The sequence below is a fragment of the Chionomys nivalis genome, chromosome 13 (genome assembly GCF_950005125.1).
Source record: "Chionomys nivalis chromosome 13, mChiNiv1.1, whole genome shotgun sequence".
NCBI lineage: Eukaryota > Metazoa > Chordata > Mammalia > Rodentia > Cricetidae > Chionomys > Chionomys nivalis.
Window position 1 is genome coordinate 27,351,529 of NC_080098.1, and position 25,709 is coordinate 27,377,237.

General features: G+C 42.0%; 1 protein-coding gene across 2 annotated transcripts in view; it reads right to left on the reverse strand.

The window, feature by feature from the left end:
- Nucleotides 1-2,721: 2,721 nt before the first annotated feature.
- Nucleotides 2,722-25,709, reverse strand: part of Net1 (neuroepithelial cell transforming 1) — a 35,864-nt gene continuing 12,876 nt past the window's right edge. Inside the window, exons 1-10 of one of the 2 annotated variants that reach the window (XM_057788001.1) lie at nt 13,071-13,320; nt 8,777-8,884; nt 8,256-8,423; nt 7,849-7,911; nt 7,454-7,550; nt 7,239-7,315; nt 6,443-6,700; nt 5,963-6,133; nt 4,907-5,093; nt 2,722-4,565 (exon numbers count right to left, since the gene is read on the reverse strand). In XM_057788001.1, coding sequence (XP_057643984.1) covers nt 4,165-4,565; nt 4,907-5,093; nt 5,963-6,133; nt 6,443-6,700; nt 7,239-7,315; nt 7,454-7,550; nt 7,849-7,911; nt 8,256-8,423; nt 8,777-8,884; nt 13,071-13,163 — 1,623 coding nt within the window. In that variant the 5' untranslated portion in view covers nt 13,164-13,320 and the 3' untranslated portion in view covers nt 2,722-4,164. Of the gene's footprint in view, nt 4,566-4,906; nt 5,094-5,962; nt 6,134-6,442; nt 6,701-7,238; nt 7,316-7,453; nt 7,551-7,848; nt 7,912-8,255; nt 8,424-8,776; nt 8,885-13,070; nt 13,321-25,709 lie in introns of those variants that run through there. The other variant, XM_057788000.1, reaches the window with a different exon arrangement.

Sequence of the window (25,709 nt, forward strand, 5' to 3'; positions counted from 1 at the left end):
ACTGTTTAGGAAATATTAGGTGCATTGAAATATTCGACATGGAGTAAAATGTTTAACTAAAATTTAAATTTATTTTTATTTTGTGTGTATGCATATGTCTATATATTTGAGCACGCATATACATGATGCATTTGTAGAAGCCAGAGGATAACTTGTGGGAATTGGATCTCTTCTTCGCCTCTATGGATCTTGGGGATCAAACTCTGGTTGTCAGGCATGGTGGCACGTGCCTTTACTCATGGAGCCACTTCCGTGGCCCCACATTCATTTTTTAAAGAATCACGAAGCTGTGGGTGATTCACTGTAATTTCATCCTAACTGATGCTCAGCTGTATTCAGATCTTTGAAATCAGTTCCTTGTGGCAATCACTTGTGGTTGCCAGACTGTGGCTAGTCGTGGCCAGGGAGAGATCCATATTTATCACCCTCTGAGCAGTCCATCTTCCGCAAAAGCAGAGGACATTGGTATCAAATTCAGTTTTATAAAATAAGAAAAATGCACTTCTATTTTTATGTTATCTTGGAGGAAATCATATCTGGACCAGTCAAATGTGTCACAAATGACTTAGAAGACCAGGTTCGACCATGGAAGATTATAGATTTCAAACAATTATTTACAAAGTGAGGGTAGGGCAATGCTGGAAGTATGGGAAAGACAAATCCTCACTCTATAGGATTCCCAGAGTCCTACCAGGAAAGACATGGGCAGATTTGAACATGAGTTCAGAGGGATTGTGGGAAATACCCAAGGCTCTTAAGCTGTATGTACGGCTACATGTTTTCCTGGAAACAGTCAAGATAAACAGGTCCTTAAGTGATTTTAAGTTATCGCTTCATATGAGTAACCACGGGCTGGTTAGCTTCCGTCCATTTGACACAAACTAGAGTCACCGGGGAAGAGGGAACCTCAGCTGAAGAACTGCCTCCATCAGATGAGCCTGCCAGGCATTTCTTGACTAATGATTGTGGGAGGGCCCAGCCCACTGTGGGTGGCGCTACCTGAGCAGGTGGCCTGGGTTACATAAGAAGGCAGGATGAGCAAGCCATGGAGACAAGCCAGAAAGCTAGCAGTTATTTCTCCACATCTGCTTTAGCACCTGCCTCCAGATGTGGGCTCCTGGCCTGGCTTCCCGATGGCGGATTGGGACTTGTAAGGAGCCCCAAGGTACTTTTGATCACGCTGCTGATCATACTGACAGAAGCAAACTAGAATACCACATGCACATGAGGTCTGTGTCTTGTGGTTGGCTGGAGGTGGCCTAGATGTGTGGAAATTAAAACTCCGTATTCAGAAGCTCTAGCTTCCCTCCAGATCTAGGGAGATTCATATTCTAGTACATTCCTCTCCTGGGAACATGGTGCTCTGGACAAAGGACGTTAGGTTTGTAGGCTGAGCTATCACCTTGCTTATACATCTGAAATAAGTATTGTGTTGCATTTGCATACTCACAATATTAAACACAAAATAGACTTAGCTAGCATAAAAGTTGCCCATCAGGTCAGTAGGAAAGTCTTGTGACTTGGGGATGCTGTGATCACAACTGCTCTAGATAACTGGTTTCCCGTTATCACTTTGTGTGCGCACACCCTGACAGAGTGTTGAGTACCTAGGAAGAGATTATCCTTATAGCTCACTGGGGGGAGCTAAGAAAGAAACCTCAGCTTCAACTCTAAAAGAGTTAAGGCAATGTAAGAGGACAGATACATTAAGATATAATTTATCATTTATGTACAGAGATCGGCTAGGTCATCATAGTATCAGCATTACCAGGAGGAAACAAGGGAAAACATCCATGATCAGAGCTGCGTATGGTGGCATGTATCTGCAGTCCCAGCACTTGGGAAACAAAGGCAAGAGGACCACCGTAGCTTAAGAGCAGCATGGGCTACACAGTGAGTTCTTGGCCAGTCAGGGATCCCCAGAAAGACTATCTCGGAAAACCGTCACATATACTTGAATGAAAATGCCCTTATATAACCAAATAATCCACAGCCAGCTCCCTCTTCCAGCATCTGGATCTAGTGAAATGATGCGAGCGAGGCCTAGTCACTCTTATTTCTTAAAGCATTCCTGACTGCTGGTGATGCTCAGACAAGTCAGAGGACTGAGCCGAGGTCACTGAATGTCGCCCAACAGAGGAGCTGCTCCTGAGGAATCCTCAGCTCCTGTTATTACTGTTTATTTTCTCCCGTGAGAGAAGCAAAGCAAGACACCTTTAGATAAAACATCACTCCATTTACACCATCTGAACCACTTGCTTCTCTAACTCTCCGGAAGCTGAACAAGGCCACTGTGACAGGAATTAAACTCGATGGGACCAGTTCCTTGCTTTTGGGTGTTGCAGATCCCACCACAGGTGTAAGAGACATATCTGAATTTGAATTTCCACAGTGAGGAGGCTGAGAAACCTAGACATAAGAATCTGGGCTTAATCAAATTAATGATGGCATTGCTCTTTGCTTTACTACTATATCTGGAAGATGTCAGCTGTCTGCAATACAATGGTGACTTCTGATTCCATTATGTCCTTTAAGATCACAGGGCTCACAAGATTTCAGACTATTGTCCTTTCTTACTTATCAATGAATTTCAAAAGGGTAAATTATTTGGGATTTCCTTAACCATTGTAAGGTTTGCATGACCTACCCCCCCAAGCTAAATCATCAAGTTCCAGAGGATGTCCCACCCCACAAATATCAACCAGGCAAGAAATGTTTTGGGTTATTATGTGTGTGCTTTTTTTAATTGTATAATTCATTTATACAAAGAAATCATTTGATTGTTCTATTTACAGCCTTTTCCAATTTTCATTTCCACTGGAGATATATTTCACATAACGGTTAACGATGACTTGAACTGATCGCCAGTTTAAATCTGGGCTTACATGGGACCTCAGTCCTCCTCCCTCAAAAGCATGACCACATTTCTAACACAAACATTTTGCAGTGAAGAATCACCAGCTTCTTTTTGAAACAAAGAAATCCAACCAGAATTAACCTAACATAGTCAAATTTCCAACACGTTTTACAGTTTCTTTTCAAATTCCGTATTTGCAGGTATGAGAAACCAAAGCAAATACAGTTCGCGCCCCCTCTGGCCTTCTACAACTTCCTACACACTGTCGGGTCAGACTTTCCTGTCACCCTCTGCTCCTCTGGCCCAGCCAGACATTTTACTTTGGACGAACTCCTCTTTCCTTCCCTTCTCTTCATTATTCCAGTCTCCTGCCTTCTCTTGCTTTCCACACAACACGAAAACTTTCACCAAAGTCCTTCTTGTGGTTCCTCTCAGTAGTCTAGAGTACACTAAGCCATCCCATGGGTCTTTACTACCCTGACATGATACACTGTAAAAACTGCAGTTTTCTTAATTGGCTCAACATTATGGCTTGGTTTCACTTAGTAAAATTAATACGATTACACACACACACACACACTTTAATCAGAAAGAAAAACTTTAAGGACATGCCAATTTTGAAAAAGGCATCAACGTAAAAAAATAAAAGCAAATACTAAAAACTACTTTACAATAAAAAAATTAAATAGTTGGCAGAATAAATGAATGAAAACTGAGGAATGTGCAGTGAAAACCTGACACAAGGCATTCCAGTTGACAAGATGGAAAACACACCAAGTTTGGTGACTGCTTTCCAAGGAAGCAGTGCTTCACTGTAAATATGGAAATATTTCAAACTCAAAAATCTTCCATGTAGATTGTAGGTGTCATTATTAAAATTTCATTCATCATTTGAGGTTTAACAAGGAACACTGACAGAATTTCAGCATTTACAAAACTAAGTTTGGCAAACACTGTAAATATCACATTTGGTTGCAATTGGGAAGTCAAGGTGAACCCAGAGTCAGGACAACACTGGTTTCATATATATTTCTTCTGATAAAAAATACCAGGTTGGTATGTTTCAAATAATCCATGAAAATACCTCTTTAAAGTCTGCAATTTAACAGTAATCTGTATATCTTTAGCTGCCATTAACAACGACGACAATGACAATAACGGGGGGAGGGAGGGGAGAGAGTAAGAGAGAGAGAATCCCAAACCATGAACACACTGCAGCTGGTACAGAGTAACCCTAGGATGCTCCCACTGCAAGAAAAAACTGTACAAATTTATAAATAAACAGCCTTCCGCCAGAGAACACACATTTACACCAGAGTCTCTTTCCTGTTGCCACCTGACTGGGCTTTGTCCCTTGCTCTTCGCAAGCCAGGCTGTGCTCGGTGTGCCTTCCCGCTCTTGGTGTCTTCTGTCTGCACACTGGAGCCACATTCCAGCGCACTTTCACTGTCTACCTGCATGAGCCCCGGAACCATGGACGACCTTCGCTGGGCTTGGAGATTGCCAGCTGGGGGGTTGTTCTCCTCACACTCTTCATGCAGCTCTGGCAAGCCCTGCAACTCTAGGGGGCTGGCAGCCCGCTGGAAAGGGGCGATGGCGGAGCGAATACAGTTGAACCATTGCTGCTTATGGAACACGTCATTGGCCTGTAGTGTGTGGGACTGGCCTGGGCAGGGGTCTTGGAAGCGGACTCTAAAGATATTTTTAGCTGAAGGGAGAAAAAAGGAATCAAGATTAAGAAAGTGGTCATATAATCTAAGGAAAGTTCTAGTATTTATGTGATACACACTCTTAAGATGGCCACTAGCTAGAGGTCCCTGACCAAGTTCAATTTTGTGCCAGTACATAACTGGGGAACGAGTTTATTCTTATACTTAAGGGTCAAGACTAACTTCATTTGGGTACATTTGTTTCTTCTCATTACTGTTGTTTTTCGAGATGGGGCTCTCTGTAGCCCAGAATGGCTTCAAACGGGCGGTGATTCTACTTCAGCCCTTTCCCACCCCCCAGTCTGGGTCCTTTGAGAACTTTCTAGAACTTATATCTTACCTTTGTCTGAGTTGCCAAAAGCCCCTCGGAAGGAACCACCCATGCGCACATCTCCATCCTGCAGGTCTTCCAGCACCAGCTCCTGCACAGGGATTGGCTGCCGGTAAACCTGGTAAGAGTGACGCTCATTTCGTGTGACAGGCCGAGTCAAAACCAAGATGTCTTGAAACAGGAAAATGTACAGTTTCTGCAGAAATGAAGAAAAAACCCAAACTTCCTAAGTAAGGAACTTGATTGTTAAAGAACTGGATTTGACATTTAGAGTTCTGATTTTCCTTTATAAATGGCATCATAAAATAGTGGTCTCAAGGCCATGTGGGTTTTACTTGGAGCATTAAACTTCAGGCTACCTGAAGTTCTTTTCTTTCATTGGGCCACACTGACCAGGTTAGGCAACAGCTGAGTAAACACGATGTATCGCCAAGACCTGCAAATCAGCAGGAACAGGTCTGAAACTCCAGTACTGTCCGCATGCTGCTACAGTGTTCATGGTTCATCTGTCTACAGAAGCCTGTTTGTTCAGAACAATTAGGCCCTGGGATAGAAATCAGATAGGCTGGATTTCAACTTGTTCTTGTTCTTAAACAGCCCCAAGTTATACATACAACACTGGAAAGTACATATAAAACAAAAATACCATTCCTGACTCCTATCCTGAAGGTTCTTTTGTAATTAATATTTAAAAAATAAAATTGCTTTATTTAATGTGCTGCAGAATTTCAGTGTTAAAACCACTAACATCACTATAAAAGATCCACTTCCTGAGGTGTGTGTTTATGAAACATTAACAGGAGACCCCAGCCACACACATTGGTTTACAGCTCACAACTGGATATGAATGATTACTTGCCGAGGTGTTTAAGTATTATTTTATTCTTATTTATTCAGAAACCAAATGCTTGCTTTACCAAAGCTGGTCACATAAACAAGCAGCAACCTTCTTGCGAGCAGTGGGCTTATTTTTACAAACCTGCCTCATAATTTTGTACGGGAAATTAAGCAGGCTGGGAAAAGGGAAGTAATGGCTTCCTTCTGGTTCGTATTCTAAGCACTCACATGGCCACTTTTATTCTTCAGCTCCCCATGGCACAGCAGCACTTTGCTCGCTTCGATCCTGGGGTCCTTCTGCTTCTCGTCCAGGTATTCCAGCTTGTCGATGTAATACTGACACTCGGATTCCCCTTTCTTCAAGTTGATGTCGGAGAGAACCCCTTGTATTATCAATACCTAAAGATGATAAGAAAACAGAGCGGATGGAACAGCTGCTGCATGTCAACCTCCCTCCCTCCACAGAAAATATTCACAAAGGATGGAATCTAAAGCCTGAATGGATCCTAGAAATCAGCCCAGCCAGTCTCTACATTATACACGCAAGGACTCAGTCCCAGCCACACTGAGTGACTACTCCACGGCCTCCGGACAGTGGAAGGAACCAGATTCAAGCCTAGTCTCTTGATGACGTGAGAACTGAGAGGATCACGCTATGCTTTTCTAAGGTGATTGATGCCAAACTTGGAATACTTGCTTATTACTTACTGCTTCCTCCAGCAGCTGAACATCTGGGTGGTCTTTTGCAGTGTGTCTAAGGATTTCTTTTAACAGTAAAGGGTATTTGACGAGGCGACTTCGAGGGATATCCAGGAAACTCCAAAGATCTAGTTTTCGACTGAAGGGAGACTCCAGACAGCGCTGGAGGAAGTCCTGGACTCTTGGGTCTTGTTTCTTCTGATCCAGAAGAGCCTTGGCTGCCAGCTGGTTACTACAGTAGCCTTTGTAGGCATTCAGGCCTGGTAACTGGAGATTAAAAACAAAGCACGACACAACGCTGCTATGACTGGTGCATGAGCAAACGAAGAGCACAAACCACAACAGACAGCACAGCTACACGTGTGTTTCACAGGGCAACTGAAGACTCGTGACTCTACTTTCCCGCCTCACTAAGATGTCAGCCATTTGTGCTCCCAGACACCCGAGCTGCTTCTATCACCAGCCTCACAATCCTGACACTCCATGGGCCTGGCTCCTTCTCCTGTGCAGTCATAAACATAGAAACAGCCTTCATTTCTGAGTCCCCAGGAATTCTCCTTCAACAGCAGGCACTCAGGCATGTACATGAGAGACTGATGCATAGCATTATGGGAATTCTGCTTAATCAAGGACATTATTTGTAAGCAGGTCTGTAACACAATCAAGCTCTGTACTTTTTACAAGATTATAAGCTCGTATCATCACAACTTTGCTGGAGTCTGGTGTTTCACAGTTTTTAGAATCTAGTGGAGTAACATCCCAGGCTGCAGCACGTCCTGTTACATATGATGACCTGCTGACATACCCAGTTCACGAGAATGTGACCGATGTGTTCCACTGTCCCATCAGGCTTGGTTGCTTCTCCTATTCTTGCCAACAAATCTGAAAAGTGTACAAGAGCAAAAAGAGCAATGATATGCTTATTGAAAAAGAACTGGTAAGTACCACATTATTATTAACTTAAAATTACATGTGTTTAGTTCTAGTCAGAGACAAATGGAAACTAAGAGCAAAGCTGACCTTCATGCAGAGGTATGTAAGCGTCCAAATCACCAAATATATGTGTGAGTTCCTCTTCTGACATGATAGACAACTTTAACATGGGATCATGGTAGGCCTATTAGAGGAGAAGAAAGCATCACACAAAGAATGGGCATAGAAAACACTTGAGCAACCTGTCCTTGAGTGCACCCTAGTAACTACATAGCAATGGCATAGTTTTGGAGAGACTTCAGTTATGTTCATCCCTAAAGGCTTACTAGAGGTCACATTTGAAAAGCTGTGCTTCAATCTCAAGTCAGAGATGTCTTCAGCACTAAAATGCTTTTACTTTCCACTTTAAAGGTTAAGAAACCACCTTGTAGAAGCTGTGAAATGTCATTTGTAAGACTGGCACATGTCAAATGCCTACTGACCTTCCTAGCAAGCTTGAGGTCCTCGATTAAGTCCTGTTCGCCTCGGGACAATTCATATATTGCCTAAAAACAGCCAGAAACACAAGAAGTCAGAAATGAAAATGATGCAATTAATATTTACAGTGCTTGATGTTTTAAACAGCTATTTTAAAGAGACCTGGTCTGAAAATTCTACTTCAAGATGGATTCTCAAGTAAATTTGCATTTTTTCCTATCATTTACCCACCAGAGTTGCTGAATCTGATGAGCACTACCCATTACAAATTGTTACAGACTGGGTGGCTATGAACAGTTGCTTAAATAGGAAAATTAGCTTCTATTTGTTCTGGCAAGACATGCATTTAAAAACTCTTTTCTTTCTTGGTGTAACTCAGTAAACACGGTTTGGGTACTGAGTGCCAGCATACCTCCTGACGTTTGATCTCTCGAGTGGTCAGGGACTCCTTCATACTGATGTCTAGCATCTCTGACCATAGCACACTACTTCTTCTCTTGGTGGGTGTTGGGACTGTAGACCTGCTGAATGACTTCTGGGCAGAGGCTGGGGATCTATGGTCACCACGAAGGGTAAATGACTTAAAAGAGGCAAATGAAAGAGAAAATGAGATTTGGAGGCTACAACAATTATCCTATATTAAAAAAAAAACACATTATAACAAATTAAAACACATTTTTAAAGAATATTTCAGTATGTAAAGCAATCATTTAAGTTTTAATCTAACAGGCAAAACTACTCCAGTTAGTTTTGGGGAATTAAAATGTTCTAAGAGGAGCCTTTGACAAAGGATCCAAGTGAACAGAGCTTATACAAACACTGCTCTGGTAAGATGTATAACAACGCAAACATGTTTGTACAGCTCAAAGGAAAACAAATTGTAGGCGTCCATAAAAAGCGTCCTAAGCACACTCTTCCTTCTCTCCTTTTTACCTGGATGGTTTGACCAAAGCGCCTGACGGCTCCATTTCTGACGGGAGAGATTAAGTTTGCCAAGGACGTGACCCGAGCTAGAGGCCGAACTCTTTTATTGCTTGGTTCCTGGGAAAACAGAACAGATCACAATAAATATGTGTTGAGGTGTAATGATTTCATACAAGCCCAGACAAAATTAAACCCTCTTACAAAACAGTGTTTGTATAAGACAGGGAGACAGGGAACTACAAAAATGACTGTTGTTCTTCAGGTTAAATTAGAACAATACCAAATAACAACAGCTTAAGAAAACCAATGTCTCATCCCTGTCCCAGTATTGTATGATTCCATTCTTAACTACTTTAGCTGGAGGACACCTTTAAACATGTCTGACACTGAATTAGGTCAAAGAATGCTCAAGCCCAGGCAGAGGGGAGGTTCAAAGGACTCCTAGGTTTAGACAGGCCTAGAATCCTGGCTCCAGCTCTTGTAACGGCCCAGCCAGAGCCTCGCTTGTCTGGGCTAAGAACCAGCAAAGCCTTTAAAATATCGCATAGCAAATATGCATTAATATTCATAGATTTCAAAACTTCACAAAGTTAGTGTGAGACACCCGGGACATATCATCAGATGACTTTAGACAGTCACCGAGATAAGGAACTCCCGATAAGGGGATCTACAGGGGGAGCATATGCTGTTTGCATATGGGACCTTTTAAGTGTCAAACATGATAAAATAATTCTGATGAGAGTTCAGAAGGATAATTTAAAATTACATTAAGATCACCAAGGCCAGGCATGGTGGTGTACACCTTTAACTCTAACACTTGGGAGGTAGACTCAGGTAGATCTCTTTGAGTTCACGGCAAATTTGGTTTACAAAAGAGTTGTAGGCTAGCAGGGTTAGAGACCCTGTCTCAAAAAGAGACCATCATTAAATTAAAAAGTATAAAAATAACCTTATAATGTAAGAACGAACTGGGAGAAAAGTTTGAAAGTAGGTAGAACTTAATGAGTCAAACAGCCCAAGCGGCATGTGGGCACACACACACAAAAAGCAACGCCAATGACCGAGAGACTTCAAAGGGAATTCAACTTTGGAGGCTTTAAGAGACAGAGTTGGAAACCACTCCCTCCCTCCTCCAAATACTAACTGCGAAGCAAAATGTAAACTATGAAAGCACGATGAGCTGAGAAAGAAGCCTTTGAGACGGGTAGTGAAATGGCACACGCTGCATGACGGAGGCCATGCGTGAATGTCTGCAGCACACATCTGCGCTGACTGAGTGACACAAGCGTGTGCAGGGCAGCTTGAGGCATTCCTTTCCATTTAGTAAAGACAGCACAAAGAGTCTCCTGTTTGAATGGAGATAGAATTACCTCACAAAGCAAGATATGCCAACATTAACCAGACACAAAGCAGCTGCCACGACTCTCTTGTGCTTTGGGAAGCAGAGGTTAGCACCTCTTCCCTGTTCAAAGCATAAAAATTTCACTTCCCAGTAAATCACCAAATCTTTAATTTCCAGTGGAAGGTCCTTAGAAAGGTGTACCTCCCAGGGAGTCAGAAAGTAAAAGTCAGTGTAACAAAGATGAAAGGGATTTTTGATATTATCGTACTAAATAAAATAACTGATAGATTCTTGTCTTTATAAGACTAGTTATTGTAAAACTACTAATTTCTTAGTAATGAAAAGTTCTATCGTGTTTAAAGTGAAGGAGCATAAGTATGATTAGTACTGTGCTAAGGACCAACCCAGGCCCCTGTGAGTGTCAGGCAGGCGTCCTCTCACTAGAGCATTTAGACTTAGGTAACAACATGTTGATTGATGTAAAAACACACTTATAGTTTATAATTTATACAGATTTCGCTCATGCATTTCTTCAGGCTAAACACATTCTTAGTTCTTTAAAACTAGCTACAATCTCTCTTCTTTACAAAGGATATCATTATTCAGTCTGTAAAGTCTAAAATGATTTATAAGGAAGTATATTATACTTGGTGGATTTGGACAGATTGCCAAGAGTTCTAGACAACCTGGCCTAGCCTGAGTGACCTGAGAAAAACCAAAACAAAATAAAACATGTAAACAAAAATGGCAAACATGGTGGAACAACCACTTGGGGACTCCTACTCAAACAAAGGAAATTTAATGAAAAGTTAAGTGTAACACTGGAAATGGCCTGCTGTCAGTCTCAGGACACAGACGCTGTGTGAAGACAAGATCACACATAAAAGTTTTTGTGGAGAAGTGAAATGGATTAGGCACTCAAGAGTCACCATAATAGCAGGGACAAAAATCCTTATCTTTAGGAACATGGGTTATAACGTGAACTGTGTAAATCACAAGCAAAAGTAGTTTTTCTTCTACAGGTCCAAGAGAACCACTTTAGTTATATGGATTTATTAAGGACATGAACATCTGTATTACAAGTGTTGTTAAACCCACATTCACCTCTCCCTATAGACAGGACCCAGCAGGGACATCTGGAGGTGATAAAAGTGCACACCCACAGGCACCCACACATAGGGACACACAGACACACCCACACCCACAACTCCAAAGGCAAGGCTTAATTATATAATGGTGGTGGTGGTGACGACTTGCTTGGAGTGCTGGAAGCTCATTACAGCAAACATAAACAGATTAAAGACATCCATGGACACTGACACCATACACTCTCCCCTCAAGACAAGCAGCAAATCTGGGAACCTAAGAGTGTTAAGGAGGCTTACCCTAAAGGAACTTCCGTAGGCAACCTTTTATGAGGGCTAAGTTCACATGGAAGGGAAAAACACTGCTCTCAGAAGGCTATTCTATTTACGCAGGTTAATCTTTAACCAACTATCTAGTTTAGACAGCCAGAGAAATCTGCCTGACCCTGGGGTTTTAAGTTACTGATTTTCACAATTCACCTCCATTCACTTTATGTGCCAAAATATTTTCTGAATGTCTATAAACAGAAAATGAAGTCTCCTTTAAAGTCTGACTGGGATGTATCTCTATAAACACAGCAGCCTGGATGAAACCCTTCGTGAAGTGGGCTTTTGTAAAGTTTTTTACCTAATGATGCCATTACTGGGCATATTTTAGAGTCCAATAAAACTTTAAAAAGAATGTGTCTCGCTTTATTCCTTTAGGATTGCTCATAATTTCTCATTTGGCAAGAATTTTAAAACCAGAAAAAGAATAAAAAAAAAAAGTGTTTTTTTTTTTTTTTTTTTTTTTGAGAAAGATGAAGCCAACATTTAATTACACAGCAGCCTCTCTTTACACTCAAGTCATTAAGGCTGTGTTGACAGTTCTAAAGTCTGAACCCCATCCCTGGAGAACACTGTCTCACCAACCAAAAGGCTCATCCTTGATGGCCCAAGAGATAGCTACTTTGAGTATTTCCAGTCATGGCATTGTATGAAGCACATTCTCTTCCAAGAAAATGCTTATTCATTTTATAAAACATAAGTACAACCCAAAACCAAATAGTAAAACTCACTATCAGCCCCCAAATAAAGGCATTTTCTGAAGATGGTAGTTTAATACCCCAAATGTATATATAGCAAACAGCTTCCCTGAGACACGAAACAAACTGCTCATGCTTAAAACAGACAATTACATCTATTTTGGCAAAAAACATCACTACCATTAAGAGATTTGTTTAGTTGAACCCATAACCATTTCTACCACCTAAGTGAGCAGGAAGCAGGACACTGAGAGACACAATCAACTGCTAAGATTACATGAAGTGCGTAAGATAACTTTTTTCATAAACGTTCATAGAGACTTTTGAAAGTCAAAATGATTTCAAAGCAAGGCAGGCTGAGTGTCAGGGTTCCACTGGCTTGAATCTTCTTTCAGAAGAAGAAGGGCACAGGGAAAACTGAACTAAGTACGTGTGGAAAGGAAAAGGAACACGAATCCGGGGTCAGGCTTTACTCACTTGTCCACCAGCGTCGAGAGGAAAATATTCTTATTTTTACTTCCTCCCCTAAAGCGGTCCCTTAGACTTAGTAATGTAAGTTAAAAACAAAGACAACTCATAAAAGCACAGTCATATCAAACATGAGAAATGTTTACTCGGCGACGCATATGTATTTTAAATCTTCTTTGTATGTAAGCAGTACACAATCTAGCGATGTTACATACAAAAAAGCTGCCTAAACATAGACCACAGTTCTTAAACACATTTCAGGCTTGCTTAAAAAGTTACACATTTTAAGATTTAATACGATTAAAAGTTTAAAGTAAAATTTTAAAGTCTTAGAAGTTCTGCGGAGTTGGAAAACATTCCTTTGATCGATCTGTTTCTCTTACCTCCTGCTCCCTGAAGGGCTGGTTATTAACATCTAGGACTCGGATCGTCCTTTTAATGGGCAGAAGACCTCCGATCTCATCATGAGCCACCATGCTTTACAAGTGTGCCTTCGAACCTTTCGGGTTAGTCCCCCTGAGAGTCAGCCCCGTAGGGCACTACTTCCAAGGCGCCCCGGCTTTTCTTCCCAGTGCTCAGCCTGGCCCGGCAGCCATGCGCCCATGCCTCCTACCCGCGGTGGAGCTCCGTGCTTCTGCTAAGGCAGCGAGCACGCACGCAGACCTCAGGACTCCGGGGCGGGGCCAGGCCCCACGTGACTCCAGATAACTGCCAGAGGGGCGCACCTAGGCTGCCGCCTGAGCCGTGCAGGTTGCTTTGACTCAAAAAGGCCCTGGAACTTTTTGTTCAGGAAGAGCTAAAGCCCACAGGAGGCCTAGGTGAACAACAGAGGAACCTACCTCAGTTACCTCTAGCACTGTTACAGACAGGGACACTCTTCCTTAAAACTGATGCCTTGGAAAAAAACTAAGTACAGGTTAAAAAACTATGTAGCAAAGAGTTCTGGGTTTAAAAACTATGTAGTAAAGAGTCTAATTTCCCAGCAGTGCTGGCATATGAGCAACTGTAAAACTACCGGCTTCTTAGAACATGGTTCCCATGGTGGTCAGCGGGAGGGAGCATAGGGGGAAGAGTAATGGGAGAGGAAAGTATGAAAATATCACAGTGAATCCCTTACTTTGTGCAAGGAAAGTCAACGAAAACTAAAGTAGGTCCTGCCCCCACCCTGCCCCCAGGGCCGACACGGGAATAAATACAGCGGACACCCCCAGTTCACTCTATACCTGCTGGAATGCCCCAGTCCTGGGGATACTGGGTCAGTTAAGATTTTCAGGTTCAGAATGTCTGCCACAAGACATTTGTTTGTTTCAAAAATTTTAAGAACTCGGTGTGAGAGATTTTTATCTTTCCTAAACTTATCTTGATGTGGCTCTAATAGTGTCAAAAGAACCATTACAAAGCCTTGCATTTGATAAGGGCCTCTTGGAGATGAGGTCACACAGGAGAGGCAAGGTTCTGACTTTGCAAAGACTTTCCTTTATGGAAGGGCAACATTTCTCAAGGTTGGTCCTAAGATGAAGGAGACTTTCTTCTGTACTTGCTTTACAGAGCAGGCTCATCTTGTGCTAATATCATATGCTAGTAATCTGCAAAGCTATTTTTCTTAGTATTTACAAGCGTAAAATAAACCTTGTGTGAAAAAGGCACTATTCTAGATACTTGGGCGATAAAATGTAGGCTTTGTAGCTGAGATCCCACTGTGTAAAGGCAAAAGGCAGGTCACATGAAGAGGGATGGATAGAGGGAAGGAAGCTTTTGCAAGTTCCAAGAAAGCTGTGCAGCTATCTAGCAAGCGCCACTTGCTCTGACCTGACACGCAGGTAGGAAAGCTCCCAGGGAAAAGGTGTAAGGTGGTGTTTCTGTGGGGCTTGAATGCCGTGCTGCTTCACACAGGTTAGAGTAAGGGTGTAAGGATGAGAGACAGACCCTACAAGGTCACAGGCTAACAACAGATGGCAAAGTGCCTTTGCTGTGAGCCAGGTTGCTAATGTCTGTGTGGCTGGTGTGGAAGGTAGCTAAAAGTTGACTGGGGAAACAAGGCAAAACTCAAAAGGTGGTGCCAAGACCTCTGCCTAAGGCGGGGGTACTGGGAAAGAATGGATACATGCAAGATGTCAAACAATGATTTCCCACAACAATGTTAATTTCATTTGAGACACTGCACCTGAAGAATAGTGAACACATGAGTGTTCACAAAACAGAAGAGCATGCAAGTGAGCCAGCATTTGGGACCGAGAAAAGAGGTTTGCATAGATTTACATTGGAAAATCTGGATGAAAAGAACACATTCAAATGACATAACACCAGAGGAATGAACACCAAGGGAAAGAGAATTCCACAAATGTCTTGAGAGACAGCAAGAAAGCAGGGGAATAAACAGTGTTAACCATAAGGAGAGGTTAAAGGAAGGAAGGAAAAGACCCACGGATCTTTACTGAGGATCTCAAGGGATCTGTCAATAGGGACATGGGTAAATTGGGGGAGGTGAAGAATAGTGAGCACGAGACTTATGACTGACCAATTTACAGCCTAGTGCCATCCCATTTAGGAAGGGCCATTGCTATCCCCGAGGCTACCAATGTGGTTTTCCTGAGACAGGGCAGCCATGGCTGGCCCGGAACACACTGTGTATATCAGGCCCTGCCTCTGTCTCCTGGGTGAGTGCTGGATCACAGCCCTGTGCTACCATATCCAGGCAACCATGAGTTTCTCACAAGATGATATCTTGTAGTTTTGAAATGTTTAACCTTGGAGTGGTGGAGACTGCTATAGTCGCCATCCACTTGTTACTTGGTTGTATCTGGGTGACATGTGCTTGGCTTTAAAGCTGGATGACTTTTTGTATAAAATGCTTCTATAAGCACCACTCGAAGGTGCCTGGAGATTGTGGACTTTCAGGTAAGGTCAAAGGTCTGTTTAAGTTCTTTGAGCTAATTAAATAGTGTAGGCCAGGACCCACTGAGTAGTCTGGTTCTGTTAGCCTCATCAATTAAGAAACAATGCAAGTGAGGCCAATACTATGGCCACACAGTCTCACGAGAGAGTAGAGGGTGAAGTGCACTGAGAGTTAGGAAAGAGAAGGCCAGGGGGTTCTCATGGGTCTCTTACTCAATGTCTTCTCGAAACTGTTTTTCCATTTGTTCTGTCTGAAGTATGGCCAAGATAAGGAGGGGAAAGGATAGCTTTCCTTTCCTTCTTTCAGCTGGGGACTCAAGAGGCAAAGACCCAAGTCGCAAACAGAAAGTCTACATAAAGCAAATAGGATCTAGCAGTAACAGACCGCTCTAAAACAAAACAACAGCAAAACCTCTTGGCTCAGTCTCATTTTAAATGTGCAAGTTTATGGTCTAACCATGAACAAGACAACGAGGTACCATTCCCACGGGCACAATGTAGACATGCACGTGCTCACTTGGCAAAGCTTACTAACCCACTCTCCTCAGTTTACTCAAGGGGTAAACTGAAAAGGGGTGATGAACAGGAGGGGCCTTCATGGTCCTACCCTATAGCTCTATGCATGCAACTTCAGTTAATAATGCTATAAAACTGTAACCACTGCCGTCATCTGAAAGACTGGGAAGATGGGAATTTTAACTTAAGAAGTTTGTCTGAAGGTGTCTGGTGACTCAGTGCCTGGAGAGAGCTGATTCTGTTTGACTCTGTTATGGTGCACCTTTCAGACAAGGAAGCATACACAAAATCCTTAGCATATGTTCTTGTACCTACAAAGTGTCCAGAAAGCATCAGATGCAATTTGGTTCCACACTGATGTTCAGTTAATAATTGCCAATACCTTACAGAGGAAGAGACCAAAGGCAAAGACCAGCACATTAGGTGATTTACAATAGCAGGGCAGACACAGAAAATTCTAGTTGTTTAACTTTAGGAGAGGTCTTATTTCAACCAACGCTCGTGCCTTATCAGGCTGCCAATAGCAAGTATTTCATAGCTCTTGACTGATGGCACCAATGGAGGTGCAAGCTGGTTGAATTTTCCTTGTATGGGAAATAAGATCTGTAAACTTAAAACTTAACATTGAGTTCTCTAGAAATAACAACACAGTCTGGTGAGCAGGATCAAGTTTCTGATAAAATGACTGGTTTCCAAGGTCCTGATTTAGTTATAGTCTTTGTTCTGCCTGGATGGAGAGGGCAAAGAGAAAGGTCACCCTGTATCGACTCTCGACAGAAAGGGACTCTTAGGTGTGCTTACATCCCTCCCACATTTAATGTTAAAAACAGAGTCAAGAAGTAAACTAAATCTTGAAAGGAACCACTACTTTTTGCTGTAAATACTGTTTCCATTTTCTTTTATCTGAAGCAAACCAAGTTGGAGAGCATTCGTCACAGCTAGCCAAAGACCAACTAAGTTATCTGCTGCCCTCTACAGGAAATACTGTGAAAAGCAGAAGCAACCTGCTTTTCTGAACTTGGTAATCACGTATGGGTTGTTACACAGATGATTACATCTACAAATTTTTCTTTTGAAAAAAATATGGATATCAACTAAATTTATACCTCTATCCCTCATGTGGCTTGTATGTTTATATTACTAAAACATATTTAAATACTGTATGGTGCATAAAACACATTCTACAGGTCACAAGAAATACTTTCGGACCTTTTCTTACTGTAGGGAGCTGTTTCATTTTAAAACTCTAGAGTTAAAATCACCAACATCTACCATTTATCTAGCTAAATAGATAAGTTAAAAATAACACTTAAAATTTTACTTAAAAAGGAAGCAGCAATCAAAAAATGGGAACTTCTGAGACTAGTGTTCCAAAGTGTGAACAAGCTACAAACAAAAAAAGGGCAGATGAATATGAAAGAAATGAGTTATTTGTGGATTTGTTTAAAAAAAAATAGTGGATTAAAAAACTGAGTGTATCCAAGCTCTACTAAGAATGTTGCTTCAGGAAAAAGCTCTGTTGGAATCAATTAAGCGCTACTAAACAAGACAGTCCAAAACATGAGTTTGTATCTTGTTCTTTGCAATGACAACACAAACAGCAAACAAAGTGGGCACATATGCTGTTAATGGTGACTTTGTCTCAGATATACACGATAACAATTTCTAGTAAAATATGTCATCTCTTACTCTTGTTTTGAAATCTTTTATAATTCTCTATGTATGATACTTGTGTGCTCCCAAGTATGGGTGAAGAAGCCAAAAAACAATTGTAGGGCTTGCTTCTCTCTTTCTACCATAGGTTCAGGGGATCAAACTCAAGTTATCTGGCTTGAGTGGCAGGTGCCTTTACTTCCTGAGTCATCGTGCTGGCCCAATAGGTCTTCTTATGCACTAAGATGCTGGATTCCTCCCGTTCCCTGAGCCTAGTGCTAGGGCCACACGGCCCAGGCTGCTGTGTCTTCAGCCTAGGCTCTTCACTCTCCTCACTGCAGTTTCAGCCCTAGCTTCCTCACAGCATCAAGCCTCACCTGCATTATATACTGCTTGCATCCACTTGTGCTTACGCAATGCTGCTGTGTGCAATTTGTGCACGGGCTATGAGGAACAGATGACACGGAGGGCATTGCTGACGAACGCACATTAGGAGCTGGTGGCTAATAAGAGCTTCTCTTTAGTTCCTTGAGAAAACAATTCTGTGGTGTCTCTTACATGGCTCTTCAGTGTGTCCCAGCAAGAACAATTCTGCCTAGTGTGGTCATTAGCTTAATTACACACATTGCATGTGCAGTCTCCTGCCTCACTGCCCCATCCTATTACCTGTGAACACATCTTAAGACAGACCATCTGTCAGTCAAGTGCTATTCATGGAGGGATCCCAGGTTAAGACACCTAGGGATCATTCAATGATACAGTGGTGGTAAGGACTACAGGGCTGGATCGAGATGTGAGGCACTACTGATGGAGAGGTAAGACCATGTAAAAGTGGCAACAAATGAATAGAGGGGCAATGGTAATTTTATGAGCTGCAGAACTGGCTTTTATTGATTTTTAAAAGCCCTGAATAAATATTTAGAAGATCCTTCCTAATGTTTCAGAATCATGGTGACAGTAGCCAACTTCAGAGACCTTGACACCTCAGTCTCCCCATTTAGACCAAGATCTGAAGCAGTACTGCACACTAGGGATGGACAGAGAACAGCCATTAGCTAAGGAACTAACTGTTGCCATGGTGGCTCACTCTATAAACAATCAACTAATACGTGCTTCTTGTGGGACTGTGGTGAATAGCAGTAAATCATGGTAAACTAATGTGCTATTTCTTACTCCATTGATGTGCAAAATGCTGTCTTACTGGGACAGATCCTTTGGCATTTGGTCTACGACTATTAATCTGCTCTGTGTTCTGGGAACCTCCATTCGTATGGATGACCACAAGCAATTAGTTTTTACGAGGGAAGGACAGCAGTTCATATTTTCTTTCATGTTCTGAGGTTGCTTTGTTGCTTGCCACAGATTTTGCAGTGACATGGATAGTACACAAACATTATGTCAGTCTACTATGCCAATAGCATCAATATTAAAAAGGCTTAGTAGCCACTTGTGGCAGTCAGGAGAGCTGGCCCTGGAGTCACGAGAGTGGGAGAGCTGGCCCTGCCCTGTGCCTGGGCAGCGTATTAGAGATGACCCTGTTGGAGGAAGGTGCAGGTGAGCTGGCCCTGAGGGTGTGAGAGCAGGAGAGATGATCCCACCCTTCCCTCATATGCTATACAGTGGCATGTGTGAGGGAAAGATGTCTCCTCTTAACACTTGAGGCAAGCAGGAGAGCAGGCCTCGGGGGCATAAAAATGGAAAAGCTGACCCTGCCCCTTACCAACTGCAGCATTTGGGAAAGCTGGCTCTGCACCTCACCTGGGCAAAAGCAGCAGCGCTGGCCCCGAGAGTGAGAGCAGGAGAACTGGCCCCACTCCTTGTTGCTGCTGCATTGGGTGAGCTAGCCAGGGCAGTGTTGGAGAGTGCGCCTGGGTGGTGACAACAAGAGAAAGCCGGTGGGCTGACCAACCCAGCTACCACCCAGGCCCAGAACCAGGGCTATAAGTTAGTGCACCCCAACATCCACCTTATCCATGAACTGCTGGAGCATGTAAAGAGGCTGGATCTGCAGATCCAAAACTGCAGATCTCCATGACGCTAGGCAACAACAGGATGTCTAAGAGTCCCAGTGAGGGCCCAGTATGGATAGTGCAGCAGAAGTCAGAGGCCTCAGACCAGACCAACGACCAATGATGTATGAACTAAAGGGCATACTGTGTGACTCACTGGGCTATACTGCAGCTTCCACATGGAGAATTGTTTGTTTGTTTCTTAGTTTTTCTTTTACATTTTATTTTTTAGGGGAGGTTGCAAGGGCAAAGGGCAGATATGCAGGGACGGGGAGATGAATGGGATTTGGATGCATGATGTGAAATCCACAAAGAATTAATAAAAAGTATTTCTCTCTGTGAGTTCGAGGCCAGCCTGGTCTACAAAGGGAGTTCCAGGATAGGCTCCAAAGCTACAGAGAAACCCTGTCTCGAAAAACCAAAAAAAAAAAAAAAAAGGTTTAGTAAACAGCAAGTGCTCTGGAAATCAAACGCATGCCATGAAAATTCAGAGACTGCCACTGGGGAAGTTTAAATAGAGCCAATGGCCCGAGGCTTTCTGGACTCTCTCCTCTGAAGGACAGGCGTGGTAAAGGGCATCCACTACTTACTAGAACACGGCAGCAGGCAGGACCCAACATCTTTTAGAAGGGGCATCTACTGTACCTGGGAATTCTCTCATCCAAGAATGAGACAGCCTGAAAGGTTGAATGTCAGGTCCTTCCAAAGTCTTGAGGTTTTAGTGGGACTCTGAGAAAAAGAAACCTCTGTAGTAGGCCAAGGGTGTGGTTTAAACTACAGGATGCTAACCTAGCACAACTGATCCAGTCTACTGGGTTAACAGCAGACAAGAATGCTGGGTGATACCTCTGGCCATATCAGGAGCAGTTCCAGAATACAAAGCCCTAGGATATTAGAGCAAGAAAACTGCTACTTAAAACAGCTCCTGGTGTGCTGGTGCAGCAAAATAAGGACGCACCCAACACCCCAAGGAACAGTGTCAGACAGAGTGAAGTTAAAGGCTGTGCAAGTGCCACAGCAATCTATTATATGATAGTCCATTTGGAATCATGCCTGAGCAAGAGTACAGGATATTGGTAAATTATATCAATTCAAGATCCAGACTACCATGCAATCCAGTATATTTATACTTTAACTGTAATTGGCGGTGGGGTAGCCAGCCACTCTCTATAACAAATTGACAGGAGATAAAAACTTGGGCAGCAATTCAGTGGATTAGCGTCCATGTTTGCACTGCATACACTGAAGCAATGTCCTAAGGAGACGGGCCTAAGAATGTACTTCCAGAAGACAGAGTATAGTGGTCTGAATAAAATGGCCCCCATACGTCCAGAGAGTGGCACTGTTAGGAGGTGCGGCTTGTGGGAGTAGGAGTGACTTTGCTGGAGGAAGTGCATCACTAGGTGGTGGGCTTTGAGGTCTCAGAAGCACAGACTATGCCTAGTGACTCCCAGTCCTCCTGATGGCTCCCGGCTGATCTAGATATAGAACTCTCAGCTCCTTCTCCAGCACCATGTCTGATGCGCACCGTCATGCTTCCCACCATGATGATAATGGGCTAAACCTCTGCAACTGTACACCAGCCCCAATAAAATGCTTTCCTTTGTAAGAGTTGCCATGATGTTATCTCTTTATAGGAATAAAACCCTAACTAAGACACAGGGCAATAAGGTACACACTCAGCTGTACATCCTATAGGACAGGTGGGGGACAGGGGCATAAGAACAGATTCTTACAGGCTCCTGAGCAGTAGCAAACATTCAAGCTAATTGGTCAGGAGCTTGAGAAGCCACACCAAAAAGCTAGACATAAGAAACCGTGAAAGACACATATGGATGGATACACGGGAGTGGTCACAAAATGAGAGGGGCTTTGTTTTGTGTTAATCAGGGCTAGGGAATAGGAGGACTCTGTAACAGAATAATTTAGCTTATGTATCCTAGTCCTGATGCAATAATCCATGATGCTAAAAACTGGACATAGAGCATCATTCCAAACAGGAACATCAGCTTATTCCCTTAGGATAATATCTTCATGGTTTGTCTGTGGTTTAGCATGTATCCTAAGTACCTTCATTTTTACGTCTGAATGTTCTATTGTGTGCATATATCATTTATTTATCCTTTCCACTCATTATGGTGTAGCAATTGGAAGGTCCCGGATTATGTACCCTCTCCCTTTCATTCTGTTAACTTGATGTGTTCACGGACTGGTTTTATTTATTGAACCTACTTTGTGCTCTAGCAGTGTGTCCCACATAGTTATTATTGTACATAATCCTTTTAATATGTGACTGAACCTACTTTGTAAGTATCTTGTTGTGAACTGCTACAGATCATATTTATAAGATACTGGTTTATCATTTTTTCTTGTATCATCTTCAGCTTTGGTATCAGTGTAATTCTGGCTCCAGAATGAATTAGGGAGTATTCCCTTCCTTTCTCTTTCAGTCTCTCTTTCTAGAGAGTTTGAGAAGAACTTTTGATAATCTTGAAACACTGAGCATAATTTATCAGTGCAACTGTCTTGTTCAGGCTCAATCTTCTTACTGGCCATAGTCATATGCAGCTCCTCTCACTGTGTTTGGGTTGGCATGACCAGGCACCTGTCATTTGTCTAGCTGATCGACATGCTAGTCTAGCTTCTCACAGTGCTGCGTTAACAATGCATTTACTTTCATATAACTGGTAGTAATGATGGCACAGCAATAGTTTCTCAGAACTTTATCAGTCTTTTATTTAATTTATTTTTGGCTAAGAATCATCACTTTCTTGCATCTACCTCCAGGTGTTCTTTACTTTCTTCACTGGTACCAGCAGTTGGCTTTACTTTATGGACCTTGTCACAGAGCAGTAATATTCTGTATTATACAAGATGATAGAGATATATCAGTTATATCAAAAGGCAGATGGCACAGGTATTTATCAATTGAAAGTGGCTAAATCCTTAGCTCTTATATGACAGCTACCTTCAAACTATTCATACCAAACTACTTACCATGGTTCCAAGAGGTCACTTATCAAAAGAGGTGTTTGAAATGTTAAGTTGAAAGCTGCCAAAACATTATTTTCACTCAAAATAATCCTGTTTTAAAAATAATTCTCATTTATTTATTATTTTATTATGAATAAAGGACATAATTCATTATTCTTAATCCCCAAATGGCAGAGTATACTAATACTCAGAATGTAGTTCCCGACACACCTTTAAACTTTTTAAAAGAGCCAGAACCAGGCTCCCTACACATGAACAACATAAAAATAACAAACATTCACACGAACAAAGATATTTTTAAATCACCTCTTCTACTTAAAGAACACTTACATAAAAATACAGCTCAGCATTGTTCACCTGAGAACCTTCCTTAGTAACAAAGTCAATGGCCACTTTTGACTTTATGTCAAAAGAAAAAGGCGAGTTTTTAGTTGGTAGCAATATAGAAGTAAGAAATGCCTTTAAAACAAAACAAAGCATGGGGCTAGGAAAATGGCTCAGAGGTTGAGAGCACTATCAGCTCTCCCAGAGGCCCTGACTTCAATTCTCAGCAACCAGGCTCACAACAATCTGGAAGGAGATATGGTGCCCTCTTCTGGCCAGCAGGCAGACATACAGGCAGAATACAGTATACATAGTAAATAAGTTAATCTAAAAAAACAAAACAAAACAAAACAAAACTCAAAGCAAAGCATGTACCCCTTTACCTATAATATAGAAGAGTAAGGCTCTTTAGCAATATAATATATATATATATATATACACATGTAGATATATGTATGTATGTATATATGCATGTATATGGTTATGTGGTATTTATCTGAAGAAACATAATAATCAGTTATAGAATAAAATAAAAAATTTCCAACATGAAAATTCAACTACCATTAATATTAAATTAGTAAGATGTTCAAAATCAAAGGCATAACCTAATGACCATACTATCTACTTGAGACCACAGTTTTAGTTCATCTGACATTTATTACTTCATACATTCATCTGTCAGGTATTTGTTGATCACTGACTACACATCAGGCTATGTGGCTACATTACTTAACATAGAGGTAAAAAGATAAAACAGACCCCAGCAATAGGACAAGCATCAAATAATACACATTGATTATATTTAGCAAAAAACAAAAAGTGGACAGCTGCTGGCGGAATACCATTTTTAATGTGTTTTTCTAGAGCGATAATTTTGAAAATGCCATATTCCAACTCAGTGGCTTTCTATTCTGGCTACTAAAAACAATCATTTGGACAGACAAAAAGAAAAGTAAACTCCACTCCCCAAAAGCATATCCATATCACCCATCTTCACTCTCTACCCACACCCTAACATTTACTGGTTGTAAAAACTGGTTTATTCCAAGGACACTAGGCTTTGGATCTAAGAATAGTTTTACATTAAAAGAGTACCTAAGTATTTTATATATAACTGGGTTTCAGTTTACTACAGGATGCATATTTGAAGTCCATGGGGCATCTCTGACTTGTAGGTTTGCTTAGTTTTTGTTTTAATGAAAAGAAAAAAAAACCTGCCCAATGTGGGATGCTCCTCTGTATGGTATAAACATGTTTTACTAGCAATGGTTAACATAGAAGCTCTTTTGGCAGGGTATAAGTAGGCATGAAAACAAAAAAGAATGCAGGGAGAAATAACGTGGAATCAAGCAGATGCATTTAGCTGCTGAAGGAGAAAAATGCCTTTTCCAGTAAGCTAGAACCTTATGGCAATACATAAAATAATAGAAATAAGGTAATTTAATATGTAAGAGCTAGCTAGGAATATGCCTGAACCACGGGCTAAATGGTGTTGTAATCAATAGTTTCTGTGTGATTATTTGGGTCTGGGTGTGATATAGGAGGGTCTTCTATCTATCTATTGTTTCATTGGTTAATTAATAAAGAAAACTGCTTGGCCTGATAGGTCAGAACATAGGTAGGCGGGGAAGACAGAACAGAATGCTGGGAGAAAGAAAGCAGAGTCAGGCAATCGCCATGAAGCTGCGGCCTGAGATGGACATGGGCTAGAATCTTCCTGGTAAGCCACGACCCCGTGGTGATACACAGATTACTAGATATGAGTTAAAGCAAGATATGAGAGTTAGCCAAGAAAAGGCTAGATATAATGGGTCAGGCAGTGTTTAAATGAATACAGTTTCCGTGTAATTATTCTGGGTCTAAGCTAGCCAGGCGGGAGCCAGGCGGGATGAAGAGAAGGCCTGCTCTGCCTAGTCACTACATGGGTGGCTGGGAAATGAATGGGTACTCTCCATTTACATAATGGCACCCAATGTGGGGAATGAACCCATGACCCTGAGATTAAGAGATTAAGAGTCCTGGGCTCTAAAATGAAAGTGCATTCTCTGATTACATAATGGTGCCCAAATGTTTGGGGCTATCCAGTGTGGCCAGTCACCTGCTTCAGTCTGGGTGCTTGTACATCCACTTGGGATTAGAAGAAATGCAGCACACCATGGCTGAGCACTCTCCGCCTGGGCAAGTGGTGGGATCAGGTCTGCTGGGCATGCACAGGCAGGAAAAGCATGGCCTATTCCTGCTGTCACACAGAGACATTACAGGCCATGCAGTGTGCTGCATGGCAGTTTTAGCCCTTACTCTGAAAAACAAAAGGGCTTATGTGTTGCATGTTGCTTCCCGGAGTTGAGGTGAACACGGCTCCTACCCAGCAGTTCCAGAGCTGGCAGTGAACGTACCTCTGCCATGTTAAAAGGCTGAAAGAGGCAGAGCCAGCCTCCAGCACCACCACAACCACACTGCTTACTATTTTAAAAGTGCTCCTTATCAGAAAAGATTTCAGATACACATAGGACAGATTCAGACAAAAGACCTCTAAACAAGACACAGTGTGTTTAAAAAGTGTACTTAGGCTTGGAAGAGAGGGGAAAAAGAGCATAGACAGTTACAAAAAGAAACAGTTTTAAAAAATAA